General features: G+C 43.7%; 1 protein-coding gene across 1 annotated transcript in view; it reads left to right on the forward strand.

The window, feature by feature from the left end:
* The window catches only part of igsf9a (immunoglobulin superfamily, member 9a), a 39,741-nt gene extending 14,991 nt beyond the window's left edge, over nucleotides 1-24,750 (forward strand). The window contains exons 5-21 of the mRNA XM_037485226.2: nucleotides 2,937-3,085; nucleotides 4,020-4,131; nucleotides 6,124-6,265; nucleotides 10,570-10,715; nucleotides 11,615-11,757; nucleotides 13,209-13,349; nucleotides 13,734-13,850; nucleotides 14,815-14,965; nucleotides 15,146-15,257; nucleotides 16,581-16,771; nucleotides 17,370-17,587; nucleotides 17,879-17,963; nucleotides 18,582-18,752; nucleotides 19,148-19,184; nucleotides 19,484-21,784; nucleotides 22,232-22,305; nucleotides 22,879-24,750. Of these exons, the coding sequence (XP_037341123.2) occupies nucleotides 2,937-3,085; nucleotides 4,020-4,131; nucleotides 6,124-6,265; nucleotides 10,570-10,715; nucleotides 11,615-11,757; nucleotides 13,209-13,349; nucleotides 13,734-13,850; nucleotides 14,815-14,965; nucleotides 15,146-15,257; nucleotides 16,581-16,771; nucleotides 17,370-17,587; nucleotides 17,879-17,963; nucleotides 18,582-18,752; nucleotides 19,148-19,184; nucleotides 19,484-21,784; nucleotides 22,232-22,305; nucleotides 22,879-23,042 (4,454 nt within the window). The 3' untranslated portion in view covers nucleotides 23,043-24,750. The remainder of the gene's footprint in view (nucleotides 1-2,936; nucleotides 3,086-4,019; nucleotides 4,132-6,123; nucleotides 6,266-10,569; nucleotides 10,716-11,614; nucleotides 11,758-13,208; nucleotides 13,350-13,733; nucleotides 13,851-14,814; nucleotides 14,966-15,145; nucleotides 15,258-16,580; nucleotides 16,772-17,369; nucleotides 17,588-17,878; nucleotides 17,964-18,581; nucleotides 18,753-19,147; nucleotides 19,185-19,483; nucleotides 21,785-22,231; nucleotides 22,306-22,878) is intronic.
* Nucleotides 24,751-26,006: the final 1,256 nt, after the last annotated feature.

The raw sequence follows: 26,006 nt of genomic DNA on the forward strand, positions 1-26,006 counted from the left end.
CCATTCACCAAGTGCTGTTTGCTTGGTCATTCAAAGGGCCTGGTCTGTTTTGCACGAGATAGAATAATTCGATTTAGTGAGCTGTTGAAATGAAATATGTGAAGAACAATCAGACGCACACACACACACACACACACACACACACGCAGGTTTTTATAGCATGCCTTCAACAAAGACTACACACAACTTGTTTATGTCCTCAGATTAGCTTCAGCTACTTTGTGTTACCTTGACAACTAAGTCTCTTCACCCCTCTTCTGTCAGCTTATCACCATCACAATCCAGTTTAATTGTGCTACTTCCCCAAATGTCATGTTAGCGTTTTTTTATTTTCTCTGATTCTTTTATTGGCCTTTTTCTTTGTTTGTCAAAAGCACATCACTTGATAATTAAGCATATTGATGTGTGAACAGAATTGAGACATTGAAGTCTAAGTAAATCATTGGCTTTAGTGAAAGCTGTGTTTTTGTTGGTTGTCTTTCTTTTATTTTTGCAGCAACCTGTTTTCCTCCTCATGAAGCAGATAAGTCTGATTTAAAGTCTAACTAAAAATCTTATGTATTATCTTTGCATTTATTCTGTGAAGCACTGCAAGTTTCCTGACAGGTGCTATATGTTCACCCCTTAAACCTAAACCTTGGATAAGGTTGGAAAAACAAACTTCTTGTAAAAAGACTTTTGACAATATTCATCACCTTGCATCACATATTGATGGGATTAAAATAATAATTCTGAACATGAAAAATGCATCATTATCTTTTCTGCTTTGAAGTTTATCTGAACTTTGGGGAAAACCTTTGCCATGTCTCCACGCACACAAACATACCCAACAAAGTAGTGGTGGAGCTGCAGATCAAAGCGAGGCGGGTTGATCTGTGTGCTTCTTAGATCATAGATTATGCCTGTGTACTTCAGGCCTTGGATGTAACATCACTGACATGTCCTGCACAAAGTCGCCTCTCACCCTATTGTTTGCACTGGAAATGCAGAAAGTATCTATTTTATATGCAAAAGCTTCAACGACCAGGAGTCAGTATTCAGCAAGTGGTTTTCCAATTACAGTGCAGAGTTTCACCAGGGCCCCGTTCCTCCTACGTGGCTACCCGAGTTTGCCGATACTTTGGATAATGACATAAATCAGGCTTTTTTCGATTCCATGAAGCAAGTTTGGCGAAATCACCATAGCAACACATCCAGCTGGATAGAAGAAATGCCAGCTCTCCTCCTCAGAGATCCTATTGATGATGCTTTATAGGGATCTTCCAGATTTGTTTTTTTTTCCACTCCTTCATTTAATTGAATTTCTAATTATAAAAATATACATGAATACTGATCCGCCCTTACAGATTCACACACAATGGAACTCACAGTTCTATATGTTCATCTACATATACGTGTTTATACACATATATAGTACATGATAGATAAGCGCATACAGTACACATGTGCTCATATCTATTCATTCGTTTCAATTAGATAATCTGTGGGCTTGTTTTTATCTACTTGTCTGCAATATTTTGCCTGGCTCCTTGTCAGGCCCTCACCGAGGTGGCGGTGTTTAGCCATTATTATTCATTCATTTTCATTTTCTGTAGCCCAAAATCACGAATTTGTCTCAGAGTGCTTTAGAGTCTGTGCACATGCGACATCCTCTGTCCCGAAACCTTCACATCAACGCAGGAAAAACCCTTTGATGGGGATAATACAAAAAAATGGAGAAACCTTAGAGAACGGCAGAGGATCCCTCTGCCGGGATTGGACAGACCGCACCGATGTGACAGAGTAGAAGATGTACATTACGTTCAATTCCTACGACAGAAATGATTCAAATATATAGTTTTGAGTTCCTCATATGGGTTCATGATCATCTCCTGCTCTTCAGCAGAGAAAAGAGAACCTCGTTGCCATTGTATTGTTAGAAAATCATGGTCTTGATGATCAACTTTTCCTTCTTTTTCAGTTATCCTGATTACTGAAGTCTGTTTTTGACTCGACGTGTCGAATGAAGTGCAAATCAGTCTTTGAGGAACCAAGATAGCGCGACTTCAATCATCAGGTTAATTTCAGCTGGCTAATAGGACATTTGATCAGCTTAGTTGAACCACGCACATGGAACGTGTGCCTGGTCTCTCCTGTGTGAAGACAACAAAGCCAACATTTCAACCTGTTATCCAGATAAGAAAAGAAAATGTAATGATTATTTAAAAAGATAAATACTGGAGCCATTTTCCAATGTTTTCTCCAGTTGGCACAAAGGGTACGAGTCAGAAAACTTTTAATAGATTGTTAAAGGCTCAAGGGGCTTGTTTTTGTTGGGAGTTGGATGGTAAAAGAAAAGGGATAGCGATAAGTTCTCTCATGAGATCTGAGACTTAAAGTGGCTGTCAAATGTTCACATATGGGGATCTAAAAGCAGCATAACTGGCATTTTTACTGGAGTTTATGAAATAATAATGTACCTGAATGTCAGTAACCTGAGCAAAGGCTGCTGCTGCTGAATTAACTATAGCTGGAAACAAAATACTTTTCGCTTGCTAGTCCAACTTTCCTCTTAGCAGGGCCTGGCATCTTGGGAGATTAAGATGAGAAGGTGTATTGTTAAAGAAAATCTTGGGTTATATATATATCTTAAACAGAAGGCGGATATGTAGATGTATGGAGGATATTCATTTTGTGATGGGGTGATATAGGCTTTTGTTGCCTGTGGGGTGTTTTGGTGCGGGAATACGCTATGCATTGTTTACCCTTTATGTATGCAGAGGAACCTCTATGATCTATTACTTCAGTTAGGTTTTGATTGTCTTTCTTCAGATGTAGGCATCTCTAAAACATATTTGTGTTATATGTGATGCAATAATGACATTGATATTACTAATACTATTAATGACAAAAGCCATCATTTAGTTCAATGATGTTTTTGATGTTTTGTTCAATAGCCACACCCACCTTCACTGAATCCCCGCCTCCTGTGATGGAGGCTCTGGTTGGAAGTTCCATCTCTCTTGCCTGTGTTGCTATTGGCAACCCTACCCCAACCATCACTTGGCTTAAAGATGGAAGTGTGATTCCAAGAATAAATTATCAGGTTTGTTTATACAATTGGGATTGCTTTAAATATGAATATATGTTTTTTTTCTCTGGCTCTCACCACCACTTCCACCAAATGCATCTGCTGTGTCTTCTGTTTGTACTGTATCCAGCAGCACATTAGCAAAATTACCAAAATGCATTCCCTCTGTTCACCGACCCCCCCCTCGCCCCTTTCATCCTACTATGAGAGTGCAAGGGCAGAATATGTTAACCCAGCACGCTTCATTCACTTAACCTTTTCTCTGATGAAACAACGGTGGGCGAGTAGTTTCGGCTGGCTGATTTAACTTCTGACTGCTCAACTTAAATCTATCCCACCTGAGGTGAGAGACCACATAAATCTCTCAAACAAGAACTTCCCTAACAAACACCCACAGAACACAGAGATTGGGTTTTCATCACATCATTTAGTCAACACGTCATGGTCCTGATATCTGACTGAATGATTATTCGGGCCTTCTGTCATTTTCTTTCAGGCGCCAATAAAGTGGTTCATGGGGCTGACCTATCATATTTATCATTTTCATTAAAAGCCTCAGGCACGGAATCGACACGTTTGTCTTAAAACAGTAAAAACACTGTATGGAGACCCGTATTTGCTTTTAAACAAAAAATCAAATACTGGGGAGAAGGATCGAGCTATGTAGTTACACGTATCTTGCTACAAACATATCTATTGTTAATTTCAATTGATAATTTTGACTTTATTACATATACACACTTGGCTAGCTATTGTAAAAAAAACCTGTGCAAATTACACAGTAGATACATTGGTACTGATGTATGAGGGGAAAAGCATAATTTATCTCTAGCAGCAGGTCAAAAGGAAAAGGCAAAATTTAGTTTGCCAAATATGTATACTCAAAAAACATATAGAACTAATAGTTATTTTTTTAAATTGTATCCTCCACCTGCATCATATTCCCCAGGGCGGAGGCTTGTCTCTGCGAGCAGTGAGCATGCAGTCAGCAGGACAGTACACCTGCCACGCCTCCAACTCGGAGGGAAACGTGACTCGCGTGACCAACGTGAAGATCAAAGGTCAGTGTCTGTCTGTCCCTGGAGCCTCTGTGATGCCTGTGTGCCTGACTGGCAGCGAGCCGCCGTCATTTCCATCTGTGTTTCTCAGTCTTGCATCAGAAGACCGAGCGGTAACAAACTTAAACGGGATCCTTCAAAACTCGCTCTGTCCCTGTGTAGATAATACGGATAATATCGCATATGAGACGGGTTCCCCTGCGGGATACAGGAGCTGCTTTGTCACGATAAAGCTTTTTTGTTTAGCTCAATTTTAAGGTTGCATTTTCAGAGCAGCTTGTTGAGGCCGCTGTAGCTGACAGAAATTAAGAATATCTATTTAACATATTCACGTCCGCAATAATTTTATTTTTGCAAACAGTCCTGGATGAATGGGAAAGGCATTTTCCTCTTGGCAGTACATGGTCAAAATATGCCATGACCTCGTTTTTAAACTTTGACAAATTGTGCCAATCCTAGACAAGGACAAACACGTGCAGAATAAGCCACTGTGTGTGTCATAGGGCTCCACCGCCTCAGCAGCAGCAGCAGCGCATAATACATTGTGGAATTCATTTCTGACTCCCTCCTGCACACCTACCAGTGATTGTCTCTGGAGAACCAGGACTTGCCCGTAGTGCGGTTAAAATATGTTGTTTTGGCATCGCGCTCCCCTGAGTGTTCATTTTGAAATCTCTTTAGCCGCAGTGGTCCCATTTTAAATAATTATCAAAAGCTCACACTGCCTTAATACTGCTAGGTCCAAGGGACATTATCCGAGCTTTTGGATGTATTTGCGTGCAGCGATTGCCACATGGATGGATTATAGGAGACCAACAGCGGAGGAAGTCAGACTAAAAGCCTTAAGTAACAACTAAACTGTCGGCCATGCCATCAAGCGTTTCAAGTTAATGAATCTAACCGCTAATGACTGCTTTGGAGATCATGTGGTTGTTTATTCATAAATCCTGTGGCATGTCGAGCCTTCTTTATTAGCTCTTTGCAAAAAAATTAAACACGCGTTGGCGTTTGGCACGCTAGAGGGAAGAGATCAATGTGACATTTTAGCACCACGTTATAGTGGTATTAGGTAATGGGTATTTTCAACAGCTTACAGTTGGAGATGTCATTTCTTTTTTGTGACTCTTTTTATTGGGTGCCTTCCATCAACAAAAATCCTTACTCCCCACGAGGCCGTGTGCCAATTCTCTATTGCACAGCTCATTCTCTCATGACATATTGTTGTCGCTTCAGGAGTGAGTATTGGATTTCGACCATGTGGCTGCAACACGAGACTTCCTCAGTGACTCTTCCCTAGATAACGACGCTCCATTCCACTTTTACCAAACTCCTCATTGTGTAGATTCCCACATGCAAAATAAAGTGCTCAACAGATATCTTTCAAAATACAAGTATTTCATGTTCTTTTTATTATTCTCTCTAAAGTACAACATTGTGGAAGACTTTTACCAGGCTTCAGTTTATTATGTAATGCAGTTAGTCTGGTTCTACCTTCTGATGTAGCAGACACCAAAAAGGTAGAGTTGCAATTTAAAAAGGTAATGAAATGCAAGATATTAAGATGAATTCATCTGTTAAAATGGATTGTGCTTTTTTGACCTTCTTACTGTGGCTAAGGGCAAGAAAGCAGAAGCTTGGGAATAGACTGTTAAACACGAGTTCCTCAGTTAGGTATACAAGATGATTTATTATGGGTGCTGAATTCAATGATAAAGAACATGACCAAAATAGGTCGTTTGTGTCCGACAGGCATCTGACAGATATTTGACGGTCTTGGCGACGCAATGATTGAGGGACGTGACATTTTGAAGACCGTGATACGCTCAAGTGTTTTACTTTTGCTCTGAGCGAACTGATTTACACTGGATTGGTGCAGACATTGAGATTTTTCTAAATGAGTTAGTCATACGGCAGTATAATAAAAAAAATACGGTAAAATGCTGCCTTGTTTGTGTAATATGTATATGATGTCTTTTGTAACCTGCCTCCCACTAGGTCCACCGGTTATTGTCATCCCACCGACAAGCCTCTCTCTCAACAAGTCCCAGAATGCACTTCTCCAATGCCAAGCGGTGGCCGACCCCCCCAACATGACCTATGTGTGGCAGCGAGGAGGCGAGAACGTCCACCACATTGAGTGAGTGCAACTTGCACCCTTTGTTGCCAAGCCTTCCAAAACCACACTGATGTTCTATAGTGTGTTTAGACAAGGGAGAAGGAATTGTGAGTTTTAAGTAAAAGACCCTCAGGTGGGAGTTTTGGTCCATTGAGCTCCAGTTAATGAGAGCCCGCCTCAACGGACCAGATGGGCCTAGAAGCGACATTTCTTACAAGCCTGTCTGACATGGACTCTTGTGCCGGTCCACTGAAGGATTTGATAACATAAAACTTCTAAAACTGACAGAAAGGGGAGAGATGTTAAAAAACTTACCCTTAAAAATCAGCTGAAGTGAATTTATTTATGAAACTCTTTACGCTTCTGGTGCACACGTCGCCTGTAGGAAGTCCCTCCTTGCGGGGTGGCTTTCATCCGTGAGTTAGCCAACTTTGGCCTGCACTAGAATAGCAACACTTGGACAGCTATTGTAAAATACACACCACGCCGTTACCTTTCTGTCAATAGCAGGCTGTTCCTAACTCCTGCTGGCTGCACCACTCTAACTAACCACCAGGGTTACATTTCTCAGCCGAATATTGCTGGAATAGAGAAACAAATATTAGAGAAAGCATTAAGTGCAATTATTTATTAAGTGGACTGCAGAGTGTTTGAATGCACCCCCTAAGCTCCGCAGCAGTGAACATTGATCAGGAACTAGCACGTTAACAATAGAACGCTGTAAAGAATGCTGAACTGAACTAGTTTACCTACATTTAAACACTACAGAGAAAACACTCAAGAGTCGAGTTAGCAGAGTTAACTTTAGCTGCACAATTTGTGCTCACAGGCCAATTCAAATCCAGTATCCTGTCAGGAAATACACCTTCATTCATAGGTTGATGGGATTTCCACATCATCTCTAGAAGTCGACAGTGAAGTATCTGTTGTCCCAGTGGCAATGGGTTTTACGGCTGAAGGTCGCAGACCACATTATAATTAACATTTTCTTGGAAAATTGACTTCTTTTGAAAATGGTAATGGAAAAGGTACGGACACAGCAGCAGTACGACAAACGGCAGCTGTTGTCTTAATCCCGGTCTTTATTTTCCTCAAGACTCACAGGTGAGTCACAGGGAATCTGGTGGTCAGAAACAGAAGGCGGGGGGGAATAACCGGGGCAGAGGCGAGGCGGTCCAAGACGGGCAGGGTCGGCAACGGGGAATCAGTCCTCCGAGTGCAAGTGCTGGAAGGTCTGGCATCAAAGCGGAGAGCAATCTGGCAGTGAGGGAGCGGGTGACTGGGGTTTAAATACTGAAGGGAGTGAGCCGGGTAGACGGGTGTGTGTGATTGAGCTGACAAGGTGGATGTGACTAACAGGTGCACTGAATGCGCTGATTGGGTGAGTCGGCGGTGGAAATGACAGTGGGGAGAAGTGGCAGAGCTGTGACAATGATAGTCATTCTAATCCTCTAAACCAATGTCAATGTGCATCCCTACAGTGATGCCACACAGCAACATAAGAATAACTCAAAGAAAATAAAGCATTGCCATTGATGTTGCACGTAACAATAAAACCACATTTTTTGATTTGCGATACAAACAGACCTTGTGCGTATGACACATTTACAAATATTGTCTAGCATAAGTTTTTGTCATACAATAACCAACCCATGAGCTGTGCATACAGCGACCCACCAATGGCTGTACACATTGTTCTTCCGGTCATCTGGTGCACTCAGTGAAGCCAATTTGCAAAAGGATTTTACAGTGGTTTTACAGCTGCTAAACCTGCACAATCAAAAATAATGATGGATGTCCTGCCTTTCACCCTCATGTCTTGGACATATCCCACCTATGAGTGCATCACCAATTATTGCAGCGTGTGACTTTGCTCAAAATGATCTTGGAATCCTCACCTTTGAATCTCCAGAATCGTGAGAAGGTGTCTGTGCCTGCAGAGTCTTTATTTTCTCTTTTCCTCTGAATTTGCTGTGTTTCGGGTTATTTGAGGGTGTCTTTAAAGCGCCGCTGTGCCCCACATCAGTGTGCAAGGTGGCGTGCAGCCCATTCTCACCACGCGGGCCATTCTCAGCGCCCCTCCGTCACGCCCCCCCCCCCCCCCCCCCCCCCGTCACGCACTAGGCACCTGTTGATGGCTCTATGTCGCAAAGTCGCTCTATTGGGCTGGTTGCGCAGAGGTCTGGTTGTGTTTATGTTTGCTTTACTTTAGCTCGCTTTACTGCCGCTACGCTCCCTGTCTCTTGGCCTTGGTGAGCCTTGAAGAAGTGGCCAACTATGCTGGGTGTTAATGAACAACAGACCACATTAATCACATAATGTACCTTTCAAAGCTTGAAGGTATAGGTATCAACATTTTCTATACCAATTAATAAATGACTGATGTAATGTTAAAGCAGTGACACCGCAGCTCAAAAGAGGCTTTTTGCCTTTTAAAGATCATTATTTTAGTTTTTCAGCATTCAGCATGAAAACAAAAAACAGAGAAGAAAATTTATTTGAAAAAATATTACAAGATTTAGACTTTAGACTTGATGAAGATAATATGTAGTCGTATGTGACACCAAAAAAAAAGAAGATTGGCCTGAGACTGCGGCTGCACCGACTGCGCTTCTCTATAAGAGAGGTTTCACAAGCAGTGTACAGTGATCCAGGATGAAGATCCGAGTGAGCTGAGGAATTACAGCGTATCATTTACCTGGATCCTGGTCTCTCTTAGCAGCTGGGCTCAGGACAGTTTAGCAGCTGGAGGAGTTAACTGGCATTACTTCCTCCCCTCTGAGCATTTGTCCATCAAATACATCATTATCCACCACAAATACACTCGGGTTAATGCTCAACCTGATGTGATTGAAGAGAGCCTTTTAGGAGCTGCTGCTGCACCAGGATTATCTGATGACCTTTCAGGAACATATTCTTTATTAAATGCTTGTTAAAAAGAGTGTAGTGCTCTTTTCTTTACCATTTACTCTCCCTGCTGTTTTGTAGATTAACAATATTCTCAATTATGTTTGTTTTTTGTTTTTATTTTTAATTTTCCTGGCACATGGGGAGTATATTATGAAAATTCATATCATAGCAGGAGGAACTTATTGTATGCTGTGAATTATTATTATTATGCTAAAAGCTGAACAGGGAGGAAGGAACCCTGCTGAGCCCCCCCAACATTTATACAGTTACAATTGCAAAATGTTGCAACGCAAAAGTATGTAGCAAAATAGAGAAAAAGTTGCTAAACTAAGCTCTTCTTAAAAAAAAATCCAATTATTGTGCAACTGGGAAAAAGTGAGGAGGGCAAAGGTTAGACAAACCTAAGACGACATTCACTTCTAGTTATCCATCACGGAAACAAAGCACCCAGCCCAATTAGTGCGTTCGGGCCGTGGGGACCACAGGGATTCCTGAGCAAGAAAACTGACCACCCTGCGGTGGATAATTGAACCAGGATCAGCTTTTAGGCCGGGGGCCGGTCACCTAACCGGAAGCAGAGGATGGTTCAGTACAATGAGTGGCACTTCTCTTTCCAGGGACACCCACGCCGCTAAATCGCAGTCTACAGTTGTCTTAGCAGCACTGTAGCAGCACTGTAGCGTTGTGTGCTAAATGCTAATGTCAGCATGCTGATGCATTACATACAGGTCAACCGTGATCACATTTGTCTATTAGCAGGCTAACATTCGCTAATCAGCACAAACGTATTTCTGGGAGGACTGGATTTCTGAATTTGATGGCAATCCGTGGAATGTTAAACGTGGTGGCCGTGCTGACAGATGTTGTGCTAAAAGAGCCTTTAAAGCTCTACAGAGCTTTACAGTTTGGGATAATTCTTTGTGCACCCTTTAACATAACCCATTTCATTCATTGTTAATATGGACATAGTGAAGATATAAGTAGAGCCCGGATGCAAGCAGCATTCAGAAATACTCAGGTTGGTTACAGTCATCTGAACTGTATGGTAATTAGCTTGAATGTGTGACTGTGACCTGTCCCACAAACACAAATCTTCAGTGTCCTTGTTGCAGCCTGTAAGAGGCTTCTGGTTTTCTCAGTGGTTTCTCTTTACATGTACAATGTATGAAATGAGTGGGCCCTACTCTTCCCACTCCAGCTGAAGCGGAAAGAGATTTCTGTAACCTCCATCTGCTCACAGCTGTGAATTACTCACGGGGAAAAAAAGAAAACACCTACACTGTTGATACGGCGAGAGGCTTGAACATAATGGAAGAGCTGAATTACTGCTCACTCTTATTTTGAAGCAGCTGTTGTGTTCTTGTATCATGATGTTTTTTTTTTCTCTTCCTCTCTCTCTCTCTCTCCCCCTGAAGATCTCTGAAGTCGCGGGTGAAGATCATGGTAGATGGAACTCTCCTCATCTCCAATCTCATCCCAGAGGATTCTGGGAACTACACATGCATGCCGACCAATGGCCTGCCGAACCCGCCGACGGCCTCTGCCAACCTCACAGTGATGCGTACGCTTCCATGTGTAGTCTGTAGTCGTGAGCCCTCAATAGACCACACATACTTCTGCCTTGTTTTTGTGCTATTCCTCCACAGCTTCAACACATTGTGATTCAAACATTAACTCAACAATCGTTACTGTGTATTTTGCTTGTAAACACTAAAACGTTGGCACTGTACAATTTAATCTCAAACGAGAATAATAACTCTCTATATATACTGTGTATATGTATATATTAGGATCCTAGTCCCTATATTTTGCTCTGCCCGTTTCAGTTGAAAGCTTGTCTGTGCGTAACCTCTCATGACATCAGCGTGTTGGGTTGATAAGAACTAAAGGCACCATTATGTGCCCTTTTTTCAAAGAGGAATACGCTGTGCGAGAATCATCGCTTACACTATAAAGAGCTTATTCATGAAGCTACCATTCAGATGTATGAATTATGATCATATTTTTGATTGAAATACCGGTTTAGATTTTTGTGCTTGTAAACCCATCACAATATACGCTTGTTTGTTCACAAATGCAAATAAGTTTACAACAGCTCCAGATGATAGAGATGACTGAGATTTCATTCATGTTTATTTGTTAATCTGCTGGCAAATAGCAGCAGCAAGTCCATCTCATGCGTTTCTCATCTTGTGGTCAGCCTATTACCCAGGACTGTTCCTCGGTACAATTGACTGCTATTTTTAGACCTGTGAAACCCTTCAGACACGTTCAGTCAGCCGTATACAGCAGCCGAACCTGTGACAAAAGCAAAGTCGCAGAAAATTGGTTTCAACAAAACAATCTGTTCTTAAAATGAAAAGTTATGGATCGTCTTACAGTTTATCTGCACCAGTACTACGCCTGGCATTGTGTTAGCTCTCACAAAGTAAACAACTTCCATTTGTTTCCCGTGCTCAGACCCGGCGCTGGCTCTCCCGATGCCGCGGCAGACGTACCTCCCCACGGGCATGGAGGGCGTGGTCACCTGCCCAGCGGCCGCTCGGCCCCCGCTGCTCCGGGTGGATTGGACCAAGGATGGAGAACCACTCGACCTGTCCTTGGTAATGCACATATTCATTTTCCATTGAGGCGCAGTCACCACAGTAGTGCCTGACCTTTACCGTGTAAACAAATTAAAATGTCTGTCCCCGGGTAGCACCTCCACTCTATTTGTTTATTTCCTTTTTATCAGAGAAATGTCGGAACCCTGCTGCTGACTGCAGGCCTCTAAGAGCGGAAGTCAGCAGCTCATCATGCAAAGTCTCCCTTAACAATCAGCCTACCTAACTCGCCGGCTGGAGCGCAAAGAAAGCTTTTTCCTTCAGTTACAGTTTGCAGACAGAGGAGGAAGTTATGAAGTTTGGGAACCTTTTTCCAGTGTAATAGGTGTGTCCAGTAATGGAAATATCCTTTCAGCGTTTCAATTGGGCATTCACTGAATCCCATACATCGTAAAGAACAGGGACAGTCAGGGCAAATCCTAAGAGCTTTGGAAGCGACCCCTGAGGGACGCCCTTCTTCTCTTGTTTTTTTCACTTTCACTACAATTTCCTGCTCACTGTGTCTAAGGGATGGCAATAGGCTCTGTATGGATGAGGGGTGGGGAGTGGCATCTCAGCGACAAGATTTCTTTCAGCTGTTTTTTGTCTTCTCGGATTGCGAAAACCATATTTGAAAGTACTCCTGTCATCAAAACAAGATGGTGGCGGTTTTAAAAACGTGTATCTTTTTGTGCAAGCAAACCCACTTCCTCCTGATTCCCCACACATTCTAGGTGGACGCCCCCACGTCCCCCGCCCCCTTCTGCACTTAGTTCTGAGTGATGGACATGTCGTCGGATGTGACGCGCCACAGGACATGTGACGCATTCCTGTAGTGCAGGGACACAGGCACTGGAGTCAGGCTGTTATTCTGCCAATTATTCCTATCGCACGCTGGATTTCTCAAGCTCTCATACACCCATTAATACTATCTCAAAGCCTCATTCTGGGGAGGATAATAGCAGTTCATTAAAAGAAATGGGAAAGCACAACACATGCCTAGCAGATTGACTCGGAAATTTAACAGCTTTTAATGCAAAAGCCTCAAAAATTAATTTGGGAAAGCTCTTCGGAGCACTCGTTTTAGCATAAGATAAGATCTACTTAATAATAATAATAACGCCCAGAAAGGAAAATCAGAAGCCCACTTCCTCTTTTAAGGTTTCTTTCGATATCATCTTGCAAAAGCTGAAACTATACAAGAGTTGTGAAATAATCCTCCTGTGAGGACTTAAGTACCGAGCCACTTCAGGTCTGTGAGGGACAGATATCAAAGAATGATGTGTCAGAAATCTTCACACATAGCTGAGGAGCTCACAACTATGGGCTTATTTCCTGGCTTTGAGCTCTTCAAGCTCCCTGTAACTTGTTTTAACCTCCATTAATGCTTTAATAAATCATTCAAAACAGCATGTGCAAGTTCCTTTTCTCCGCAGCACTTGTGGTTTGAGCATTGCGCGTTTTTATTTCAGTATCCAGGATGGACCTTGACACCCCAGGGCTCTTTGTTCATGACCACAGTCAATGATGATACAGCAGGCGTGTACTTGTGCACCCCCTACAACAGCTACGGCACCATGGGTTCATCCGAGCCAACGGACGTCATTCTACAGGTCAGTGTGCACCATGGGGCCCCCTGGCTTACTCAGCCAGCTCACAAAACTGCCACTGAGTCTTTCCTTGTGGTTCTGCTAAAACTGTTAATCTGGACCACCATGTGCGCATTTTAATTATACACAACTGTAGCCGTCATGGCGGATGAAAAACTTATCAGAAACGACATTTTATTGACCTTTTCACGCTGACATCGGAGCCCTCTGGCATTAAGAGAAGTCAACTCAGTCTCACTATGGTGGCTTCCCTATTGGGGGGCTAATTGTGCGGCTAATCCTATTGTTATTGAGATAATCATAGCGGCAGTAATCCGGTCTTTAAAAGACATTTTCTCCGTTTCTGCAACCTCCTTGAATTCGCTATATTGCTTTGCAAATCCACAGGACCCCCCATCGTTGAGCGTCGCTCCAGAGGAGCAGTACAGACAGGAAGCTGGCAGAACTCTGCTCATCCCCTGTCAAGGGAACAAGGACCCCACAATTAAAGTGACCTGGAGCAAGGTAAACTGTCCGGTACAGGTTATTGTTTTGTCTTGTACTATGGTAACCCTCTTGGAATAGTCAAAACTCCTACAGCTTTAGGAATGTTCACATATTCTAAAAATGTAAACAAAAATAATTATCTCACAGTACAAAAAATAGATCAACGGTAAGTATTTTTCCAACTTAAATAATTGGATTGTATCAGATGTGGATCGAGTAAAACTGCACTTGACCAAGTGGGTCGTAGTGTCTAGCTAGCAGAGCAATATTATGTGGAGGTGGTTGTCAGTTGGCAGAAACTTGGGTTTATATTCCCAAAGGAGCATGTTGGAGGTAGGTGGTTTTGAGGGAGGAGTTGATGGATGCCAACAGTCCTTTACAGCTTGATTTGATTGAATTAAATGCTAAATGCTTGTAATAGCACCATGCCCACATATTCCTTTTCACTTATAAATACAGAACATTAGCAAGTTCTGGTGGATCCAACTGCCGTTTTCACTGCAACTGTGAGCATAAACGAATGCATAAATCCAAATGTATTTTATAATTTCGATGGTAACAAACTGGAACATTTCCATTTTGTTATCCTTAGCGGCACTTCTTGCACAAAGTGACAATGCACAAAACAGTGGGGCCTTTTCCCGGAAATATAGGAATAGATGCTCAGTTCAGAATGCTGTAAACACAAGGGCTGTCATGAACGTTGTGCTCATCTCCCAGATTTGTACCATTCCTATATTAATTCAAAAATGGAGTAGGCAAATAATTAGAATTCCTATTGCACTACATTACAATGCATTGTCAGATTTACCTTGTCAATGCCAAATGGAACGAGAACCTTTTAGCATACATAAATTGTATCTCCTTTACTCTGACTTAGAAAGTTATATATAATTACCCGCGGCCGCTTTGCTCTGCATATTGGCGCAGAAAGATCGGCTAGTTTGCTTCCGTGTGTGAACAACCTTTGTGTTCTCGGCAGGTCGACTTGGCTCGTCGCACTTCTTACTCCGTGGAACCCAATGGTTCTCTCCTCCTGCAGCCTGTCACGAAGGACCATCAAGGGTCGTGGGAGTGCAGCGCCACTAACCGCGTAGCCTCTGTGAAAGCCAGCACTAAAGTCTTTGTCCTGGGTGAGTGCAAACAGAAGGAGGGTAACCATTTGTTCACATCTTCTTCCTTGTGCATACCTCTATAGTGCAGCTCGGGGCCCTCCACTCCTCCCCCTGATAGATGCCCCTGAACTTTAGCAGCATCAGGTAGTTGCTGCTGGCAGTTGTCCATCAGCTCCTCACCGTTTCCTTCCATTACAGGAACAAGTCCCCATGCGGCTACCTCTATGTCCGTCTCTCCGGGGGTGAGGCAGGCCAACGTTTCCTGGGAAGCAGGCTTTGATGGAGGATCAGCACAGACATTTTCAGTTTGGTGGGTGTAAAGCCTCTCACTTTCTTCGTCGGTAACCATGGCAGCCACCGCTTGCACTGGTTTTACTCTATTGATCTCTAAGACTTCTTTTATCTAATATCACCAATGACATGTACAATGAAGGAGTTGTGGAAAGAATATGGAAAGGAATATAAAACTGTAAGCAGTTGGATGAAAATGAAGCATAAAGGAATGGCTTCTCTTTTCAAGACAACAGCAGAGTGACACTTGTTTTACTGTGGTGTCATACTACAGAATAAGGATCTCGAGAGGCAGGTTATATCGGTGAAATTAGGTGTTAAAGAAAGGGGATTCCCTTAACTTTACTGAGATTTAGAGACTGCAAGAGAGGATGTACAGAAACTTCATCTGATGCACTTAATCACATTGTAACCTCGGAGCGATACATAAGATGGTGATGAGATGAGCTATCTTAATCCCTCAGAGGGAACTGGGTCATTACTTCAGCATTAAAATGAATATAAATGACATAAAAGACCCACATAAAAATAGATCAGCCAATTAGTACAAAAACAACAAAAAAGCCTCAGCTACTTGTCACTCTGGCAGCCTGGCATTTTATGACCCATTATTATTATGAGACAAAACAACATGAAAATTTGACAATTTGTTTTACCATTTCACACACTTTTTTCTCTCTCATAAATCAGGGGAACTGCAGCAGACGGGTCGCGTGAGCACATCCAGCACATCAAATATTAATTATCATGCAGTTGTTTAAAATATTTGAAATGTGTTCAAATATTCAAACCATATACCATATAAAAATTGGTTGCTCTTGTATTTTGCGTTATTGATACAATAATACAATATAATATTACTGCAATAACATATTCTGAAATTCAAGCTCAAGTCTCTGGAAGTGAGAGACATCTCAACTATGGACACCATGTTACTGTGAGCTACACTGACCTTTTTCTCTCCTCTTGAAAGAACATCACTTTAGTGTAGGAAAAGCCCTTCAAATGAGGAAATAAAAAAATACACATTAATCATTTCATAAAGTTCCTCCAGTTTTAAATATGCAATTTTTGTTTTTTTTAGCCTCTGGGTCAAGTAATGTGCTCTGTATAAAATAGACACAGCTCCAATTGAACACGAAATCACTATAATTTCAGTTGCAAGCGCTTTGTTAAATAGCAGGGATACATCAGCGCTGTCTCCACCACAGAATCTGGAGCTGATGATGAGCATGAATGATTAATGAAACCTACTTTTCTGTCATGTTTCATGAAACCAGACTGCCAGAATCCCCCGCCGCCCCTTTGTTCTCACTTCTATTTCCTCTGTCTCCGTCTGCAGGGTGAAGAAGACTTCAGCTGGTGATAATGATGGAAGGCAGGACTGGTTCTCCATCCCCGTGCCCCCCTCCTCCGGCTGCAGCCTGCAGGTGAAGGGCCTGTCTCCTGCCACCGAGTACCAATTCAGCATCCTGTCTCACAACAAGATGGGCACCGGGCCCTTCAGCGAGATCACCGCGGCACGCACCTCGGGTCAGTTCGACTGAGCCCAAGTCTGTTAAATATCAGCCGGGTTTATTTGGAATCCAAATTCGCGGGTTTGCGAAATACTCAATGAACAAATGTCATTTCAAGTGTTATATTCTTCCACTCGTTACTTTTTACCCTTACATATGAGCATGGAACTCTCGCTGGGTTTATCAAACACAGTCATTCCGCACAATGCGCCACTCCTCTTCCCTTTTACAGAACCTCTGGCAATATTTAGTGAGTTTCCCTTGATGACCAGGGCAGTGGTGCGGTTAGTTGAAATGTTATCTGAGTGAAAAAAAGCCTTTCTATGTGGAGTGTGAATGTTGTCCCTGTGTTGGGGGGGGGTAGGTTTATTGGTGACTCTAAATTGCCCTTAGGTGTGTGGATGTGAGTGTGAATGGATGTCTCTGTGTTAGTCTTGCGATTGACTGGCGACCAATCCAGGGTGTTGCTCACCCGACGTTGGGCCGGGATTGACTCCAGCCCCCCCTCCGACCCTGTATGAAAGATGAGCGGCTTTGAAGATGGAAGTAGCAATTTCCTCAACGATAATTTAATTTTTCCACCCAAGCTGAGGTCTTTTATTCCTGTGCATCAGATCCTCCGGCGAGGAGAAGCAAACTCAAACCCCCTGCGTCGCTGTCGGCTGATCCGGGCTCAGCAGGTGTTGTCCTGCAGTGGTCCCTCCCTGAGGCTCAGCACCCTCCCATCTCAGGCTTTGTTGTCCAATCCCGCACCGAGCAAGGGGAGTGGTTTACTTTGGACGATGACATCAGTGCCAACCGTAGCGAGATAGTCGTTCCGGGTCTTCACAAGGTAAGCAGTCACGGTGCTCCCTCTGAGACTAATCAGCTCACTGTTAATAATGCACACTTTATGGCAGCCGTCCCTTTTCTGCTGCCTTTCAATCTGTGTGTGCTGCTGTTTTTTTCCCCCAACACCCATTTCATCCTTCTTTTCCTCTGCTTTGTAGGCCTGCACATATTCAAATGAATGTCATTACCATTGCAGGCACAGCCCTGTGTTGACAAAGTGTGGTTTCATCCTCCCCGATGTGTGTGTGTGTGTGTGTGTGTGTGTGTGTGTGTACATGGATGCTGGTGTCAGGACTGTGTGTACGAGCTGCGGCTGCTATCTCGTCGCGGGGAGTTGCTGAGCGAGCCCAGTCCATCAGTCAATGTCTCCACCATGGGTAGGTGTTCAAGTGCAACCTTGCCCCCTTATTGCAGTCCAACCAAATGGGGGGGGCCCTTTTTCAACCGTCCACCTCCTCTTTCAGTCAAAGTCCCTCCTTTTTTTTCTTCCTCCGTCCCTCTTTACCAGAGTTGGACCAAAATTAGAGCAGGCCCCGGGGGGAAACTCTCCATTAGAGGCCTGAATAATAAAATATTTTTTTCTAATAACTAACCCCAAAGTGTTAGTGAGAGAATTTGCACCGGTATTTTGTGATGTCTACAGAGATGTGGAGAGGAGGGATATTCAAGTCCCACCGGTACCACCCGAGGACTGCTGCAACAACCTGAACCTTATTTTAAACTAACACTTGCACAGTGCATTTGATTCAATTCAAAGTAGTTTTCTCTTTTAAAAGGTATAATTGAATATGATTGTAATTGAAACGGATCAATAGTTTTTATAATGTATAATTGGCTTTACATGGTAAAAATGCCATTACAATTCATGAATGATACAGTAATAAAGTAATAAAAATAAATCTAAATCACGTTGGTTTGGGATTCATTCTAAAGTTATTCTTATTGTTTATATATGTAATATATAATATATAATGATTTATAATGATTTTTAACAGGCATGGAGATCTATCCCGCCACATCCCGCCTCCTGGAGCGGGTCCCGCAGCCATTCCTGGCCGGCGTGCTGGGCGGGATCGGCTTCATGTGCTCCGCACTGGTCCTGCTGCTGGGATCCGCCTGTATCATCAGCCGCAAGAGAGACAAGCGTCGCAGGAAGAAGACGCGAGGTAAAACGTCCCTCACTCAGGAGACCCAGTAGACACCCGCTTTGATGAACTGCATCATGAATAATCATCATTTCTTCAATCAAATATTGAAGGCACTTTCAATCCATTATATAAATCATACCCCTCTGCATGGATTTGCCACTCAGCCTGTCCCCAGCTCATCCGTTCACGTGTAATAGTTATTGATGTCATTTACATTACTTGCTAATTACAAATATTTCTCAGTGGCTGGTGAATGTAAAATATGTAAACGTGTAATTAACATTTCTGACAAGCCTGGCTGCCTCGGGCCCTTTTATGGGCCTAATTGGGGTTGATTATATCTTTACTTCTTGGTCAGTGTGGTTGTATCCTAATGAGTCAGATACCATCTTCCGCCTCTCCCTCCCTTTCAGAGCCCCTCTCTGTCATCTATAAATGCTCCCCATCAATGTAAGTACCGCTTCATCATTTCATTATAATGCCTCCCATTGACCTTTCCTTCAGCTTCCTTTAAAAACAGAATGTTGAGAATGCCAGCACTTTACACATTATTTTCCATTTTTTCATCTATTGCAACAGCCGCTGCTGTTTTAGCCTCTGACTACATCTTTGCCGCCCCCTTTCTCTCTCGCTCGTTCTCACTCCGCTTCTCTTTTGTTCCCGCTTCACACCTACGTTGTTGGGTTTTTTGTGACTTACATTTTCTTACATTTTCCACCCCTCCCTCCACATCTCTCTCCTGTTCACAGAAGGACTTCCGGCACTGGCAGTCCAGACAGTGTGTTGAAGACGAGCCTACTTCCAGCCAGCATCCTTTATCCCACCACTTCCTCCACCACCACCTCCTCATCCTCACAGACAGACGGTTCCTCCTTTAGCGCCGACAGTCACCGCCGGCGAAAGCAACTCCCGACCTCCTACAGCGGCGGCCGCCTTACGAGGACCACTTCTTCACCGATTCCCTCCCAAATCGAGTTGATCTCCAGAAGCCCGGACGGGCGCTTTGAACTACTACCGTTTTACCACGACGCGCAAAGTGTTCCCATCAAGCAGAGTGGAAGGTACGACCAAGCTCGTGTCCGAAGGTCTGTGTCAGTGCGCGGCGATGGGGAAAAGGGGGCGCAGCCGGCCTTTGTGCTCTCTGTTGATCTCCCACCTTGCAGAGCAGCGGAGGTTGATTCCACAAAGCAAAGAGTTGGCAGGCCCCAAAGCTTGTCCCATCATGGCCCTTACATCTCAGATCAGGAGGCCAGCTACGTCGGCTTTCCCGACTTCACCACCATGGGCTCAAACAGTAGTATGGTCACCGTACCTTATGAAGACAGAAGGATAACTCCCACCTTTCCAGTGCTCCCACACATCCGGGCCGGTATTGGTCAACCGTCCACCACGGCCAGTTCTCTGGTGCTGCAGATGGAGCACGAGCGGGAGAGAGGAAACCTCAGTCGCTGCTTGAATCTAGCTCGTGAGAGAGAGGGGCTGGAGAGGGAGCTCCAGAGGTACACTCTTGAGAGGGGCCCCATGAGAAAAACGAGGGAGCATTCCGACCTGGAGAGCATTGAGGCTGGTGGTAAGGAGCCTGTGTGGGAATATAAAAGCAGCACATTGCCCCACAGATACCCCCTGGGCAGCAAAGACAGCTTTGGTCAGTCACAGAGCGCTTCCTCTGCATCTCTGCATTGGGATGTCCGCCCACCTCTGACTCTGATCCCGCCCCGGACCTGTTTCAGTGCTTCTTCACCCATGAGTACTTCTTCTTTTAAGTCTGGCGACCTTCATCCCGCTCCATCCTTTGCTGAACAGACCCCACTCCTATCTCAGGAGGAAGGCACATTTTCCAGAGGCAGATTAACTCACCCACATCTCTCCTCAAAGTACCAGAGACATGAAAGGGTAGAGGCGGCCTCGCGGGGCTATAATAATTCACCTCAATCCACAGTCTTAGCAATGCAAACGAATGATTCATGCTCTGGGACCCGAACACAGAACAATCTCAGTCATGGCAGCCTTTCAACGTTGTTTTACCATAACAGCAAATACACAGAGGGACCGAATTGGGCTGCCGGTGGAGTGCCAGACTCCGCAAAAGCGGAGGTAGAGTTCCGCCAGCCCACTAATGAAGACGCGTGTGTCGAGATGAGTGTGGATGAGCCAGAGTTGGAGGCGTGCGAGGTACGGCCTGCCAAGCTCATGCTGCACGACAGAATCGCCTGGCATGTGCAACATGGGCGCTCGTTGACTCGCAGAGGCCACGGCGGAGACACCAGCAGGAGCACGAGCCTTCGCCGCGGCGGTCCTGCTTCTGTGGATGATCTCGTCGGGATCCCAGCTGCTTCAAATGCTCCCGAACCACAACTCCGGAGAGCTGGGACCCGTGGCTCGAAAGCCTGGGACTCCAAGCAGCGTAGCCAGAGCCTTGACTCACGGAGGCGGAAGGAAAGCACTTTCCTGCCTCCAGATGCGTGGATCGACTCCCTGAGCCAAGATAACTGCTCTGTTGCGTCTGCAGGTCATCCAGACACTCTGTTCTGTGAACCCCAGAGCTCTCTGAAGAGGAAGATCTCCAAATCTCCAGTAAATTCTGCTTCTGCTACACAAGTTGGCACTTGGTCAACTCCCGCTGTGGATGCTTTATCTCCGAGGAGCAGACCAGAAAGGCCCATACCAAAAGCAAAGATGCCGTGCCACTTCGAGCCAAGAGGGGAGGCGTTTCTCTTTCCCAATTCTGCCAAATGGGCAATAGACTACAGAGAGGCAATGAAAAAGTCAGAAGATTCCTCGGATGGCATGCAAAAAGCCTCCGGATGCTTACTGCCCGACGACTATTACCAAGTGGAGGCAGAGGTGGAGTCTGGGGGTTACGAGGTGCCAGAGTCAGGGAGCAGCTACAGCAGCTATGCCAGCAGCGGTCGTGGAAGCATGGAGCCCGCCGGCGGACGCTTGTCCCTCTGTTACCTTTCGCCAACCCTCCCCTGCTCACCTGAGACCGTAGAGGAGGGCCAGGATGGCTCCGAGGACCAGCACAGTCACCGAATGGAGCTAAGCCAAAGGTAACAGGGACATGAGGGGAATTAGGCTTTTTTGAAGAAATTGGAAGGCTAACTTTAGTAGCGTTGGAGGGTCTTAATCAAGGTGAGCGCCAATATAAACTTTATACTAATATGATTTACAGAGGGAAGTACAACTAAATTATTTGATTTCAGATTGTGATTATCATTCAAATAGCTTGACAATGTTACCAGCTTAGGTTCCTAGACTTAGTTTTCTTCAGTGTCTTTGTGCTATTGGTTAAAGCATTTGAAGGCATTTGTGTAAACTATCACGGTTTTCATGAAGTTAAGTTGTTAGTTAGGACGTTAAAAGTCATGTCAGCACTTATTTTAATAAATGCCATTGATGTGTAATATGTTGCCATCGATGAACAATAATGAGTGCTTCAATGCCTGTAGTCAACAACATGTGTTTATATACCAAGTGATTTTTTGTGACCTTTCCAGGAGAAAAGCCTCAGTTGATGAGAATTATGAGTGGGATGAAGATGATTTCGGCTCACAGCTTGGAGACCATGACGGTGAGTGTTTGTCTTTCCCTTTTTAACGCGCAAGGATCCTGGCCCCATGGGCCCTTTTTTTTCCCATTTGCCACGACCATCTTTAAACTCAACCTTCCTTTTGATCTCAACCAGTAAAATGTGGTGATTGTACCTGGCACGCTTGAATTCTACAGTCTAAAGGCCTAAATCCTTGGTTGATGGATGACCAGTTTGTGCGCCAGTTCTTAAACATTATATAATAACACTATTTTTAATGAAGATAAACTTTTTGATCATTGATATGGATGATATACACAATACATATTTGATATATATAGTATAATCTTCCTTCCTAGCTTATTTTAGTTTTTGTTGTAGAAATACTATTGCCTGAGGTAGCAGTAACATTTAACAGGCCATCATCGGTGGTATTTGTAACGGTGCTTGTAGAACAGTTCAAGACATGTTTTCTCTCTCAGAAGCCAGTGTTAAGTATTCAGCTTGTAACATCTGATTGTTTTGTATCTGTCGCAGTTCAGGTTTCAGGGCACAAAACAAACAAAGGCTATGATAAAAGATTTAGAGATCATTTCAGCTTCTTTTTACCCACAGACCTGCCTCCTTCACGGAACCCTCTAAAGCCGACTCCATGCCGCACCCTCCCCAGAATGCAACGCTCCACTAAGGCACAGAAAGATTGCGCTGATCGCTCGGTGCTCCTGGGGCATCAAAGCGGCCGCTCCGCTGAGTCACAACCAAACACCGTGCTGTTCTGACAGCGCCGGCCTTTGGCTCATGTCACCCGGTGTGTCGTCTCACTTATTGACTGGCATGAAGTGAGCTTTTTGTCTGAATCAATCTAATTCCCCGTTTTTTCAAACCAAGAAAAAGGACGTCTGGTAAGGCGAGTCTCCTGCTAGGTCTCCTTTATAAATTTCACCTGGGAAAATAATGGTTTTCAACAATAATGATCTTTGTGAAAGAAAGGAAACACATATAATCACCGTTACCCTGCTGCAGAGCTTTAAAAGGTTGCTTTGCTTTGTTACCCATCGCCATCACGCTCTTGGCATTTTCTTTTGAGAAGAGTTTGCCAATTTGCCAATTCACTGCGATAATGGCTTCACCAGGTCCTCTGTGTGTGTCTTTGGAGATGCATTCATCATCCAGAGATGACTCATTGGCCACACAGGGGGAACAACCATCACAGTCATTATCAAGTGACTGGTTTGCATTGGAGATGGTGCACTTTTTCTATATCATCAATCACTTTTGAGTTCAACATTATGTTGATAAAAAGCCAATAAATAAGCAACATAGAGAGAATATAAAAACGCTATATTGCTAATGAGCTCATATGTTGATGTAGTGCTAAACTGCTTCCAAAAAGGTAACTTCCCAACAGGGTTCATTATTTTTCCATTGAAATACTTGGTATCTAACAATCTAAAAGCTTTAGCTTAGAACTCTAATTAAGTTTGTTAATGAAAGAGGGTGAAGCAATACTTGTAGGATTTATTTTCTATCAACATAAAGGGAAATTGGCTTTGGGGTTTTTTCTTTTCACTTCAATTTACCAAAGATCAATTCGTTTAAATACTCCCTGCAGCACAGTAGTATGCCGGCACAGTTGTTATCTGTGGCACTCTGCAGATATAAATGGGGTTCTGCTGCGTGGCGCCGGTTAAGTGGTTAATGCCTTGTTGCACGGCAGGTCAACGTCATGTACTGCAATACTTTCAGATGACAAACTGGCAATTTGTCATACGAAACGACGGCAATTTCATTTGAATGGCCATTTATAAAGTTTCAGAACCCATTTACCTAATTTCAGGGGAACCGTTTGTTCAGCAGAGAGTAAACCGTTGTCTTTCCCGGCCCAAACTCGCCCCCCACGCACCGCAAACCTGCCGAGGGAATGAGAGAAACCCGCTGATGCCTCGTGATACTTTCTTCCTAAACAATGGAAGAAAGGGGCTTCAGTCCTCTGCTCCAGCTCAAGGCCTTTGCATTAGTCAACCAAATAATGAACTCACAGCGGCACAGCCTACCAGAGCATTGTGGGGTATCATTCCCATAATTGAAATTCACTCATACAGGCTACATTCACAGCAAATCAATGTTTCACTTCCGTAGGACATTTTCATTTTCTCGTGCGCACACATTGTCCCTCCGGCCCGTGAATGATCAAACCCCATGCACTGCTCCGGGGACATGCAGTCAGCAAGTTTTTCCCCTTTAAAAAAAAAAAAAATTCTTTTTCGTATACTCAATATGTTCCTTTTCAAGAAATAATGTTGCCTGTTTCTTACTTTCAGGGCTTTTTTAGTGGAAACTACTGCATGCTGTGAATTGAGTAATCTGAAGGATTCCATCACAAAACATTCTGAAAGAAAATGTACACACACACACACACACACACACACACAAACACATAGAAAAACCTCTGGCTGTACAGTAATGTGGATACACTGTATCCCAGAGTACCACAGCATATCAGAATAAAACATCCCAAACTGTTTAAACACCCGCAAGGACTCATAAACCTGATGATATACTGTTGGTTTTTCACTTGTTGTGTGCACTAAAGAAACACTCTTTGATTATGACCATTCAGCAGCAGATATATTTGATTATATTTATATATTTGATATACTTGTGTCAGCTCAGTAAATTCTGTGGGCATTATGTGAGTGTGTGTGTCAACCTATTGAAAAACATTCCCAGTCTAGGTTCTCCGTTTTAATATCAAATGTATGATTAAAGTGTATTTGCTAAAATGATGTTTTTGATAATGTGCAGGTGGGCAGCCATCACTGACAGATTAATCACTAGTTTTAGGTCTCCACCAGCCTTCAATTAAACTGGTATTGGTCAAGCAGACAACCTCCCTTTCAAGAAAAGGATTAGAGGTAACGACGCACTCCTCTTTTTTAATCCTTTGCGGTACTATTTATTTTAATTTTTTTATTTTTCTATTTAATAAATCCCTTTGACTTCAGAGATTAGGCGGTGGGACAAACCTGTGTTGCGGAGTTTTGCTGGGAGCAAACATAGAAATCGGTCCCTTCGAGCGCGCGCGCGTGTTGCGCAGCTGCTTCAGCAGGTTTTTGTAACAATCAAACAACCAAGCGGCAATCCACACTGACAGGTTGCATTTTTTAGGTTTCCACACTTGCAGGGATTGAATCCATCAGCTGTCATTTGCTCTCAGCTCAATCTGTAGTTGTCAAACCACCAGCGACTTGTTGGATTTTTCAGAGAAGACGTTTCGGCAGCGTTATATAGTTTTCATATAGTAGTATACATGAGGTGTAGGAGGCACAATGTAATCGTTGTTGTGTCTTATTGTGCGCTGACCCTTGACAAAAATAAATCATGTGCTGATGGCTTGAACTTAGCTTCCAATTATCTCACAATAATGCCAACGATGAGGGTTAGAGTCACGATCTATAGGATGTCTGTTCCAGGTGATCTGGTGACACGCGTGGTTGCTGTAGCAACAAAATGAAGAATTCTGGTTTCCAAACAGCACATTTGGTGAAAGGAATATGCAGATCTGCTGTTGAAAATGCTGTTGCATAGTTTTGAAGAGGCTTTTGTGAAGGAACAGAAATTACTTCACTTCTGACTGCTTTACAACAAAAGCCTCCCCTGGTTTTTTGTTTCAATGGAATTCATTTAAAGTGAAGCAGTGACACTACGCCATGTTTGGTTTGTGGAGCTGATGAGATCGTTGG

This window comes from Pungitius pungitius, chromosome 18 (assembly GCF_949316345.1).
Source record: "Pungitius pungitius chromosome 18, fPunPun2.1, whole genome shotgun sequence".
Classification (NCBI taxonomy): Eukaryota; Metazoa; Chordata; class Actinopteri; order Perciformes; family Gasterosteidae; genus Pungitius; species Pungitius pungitius.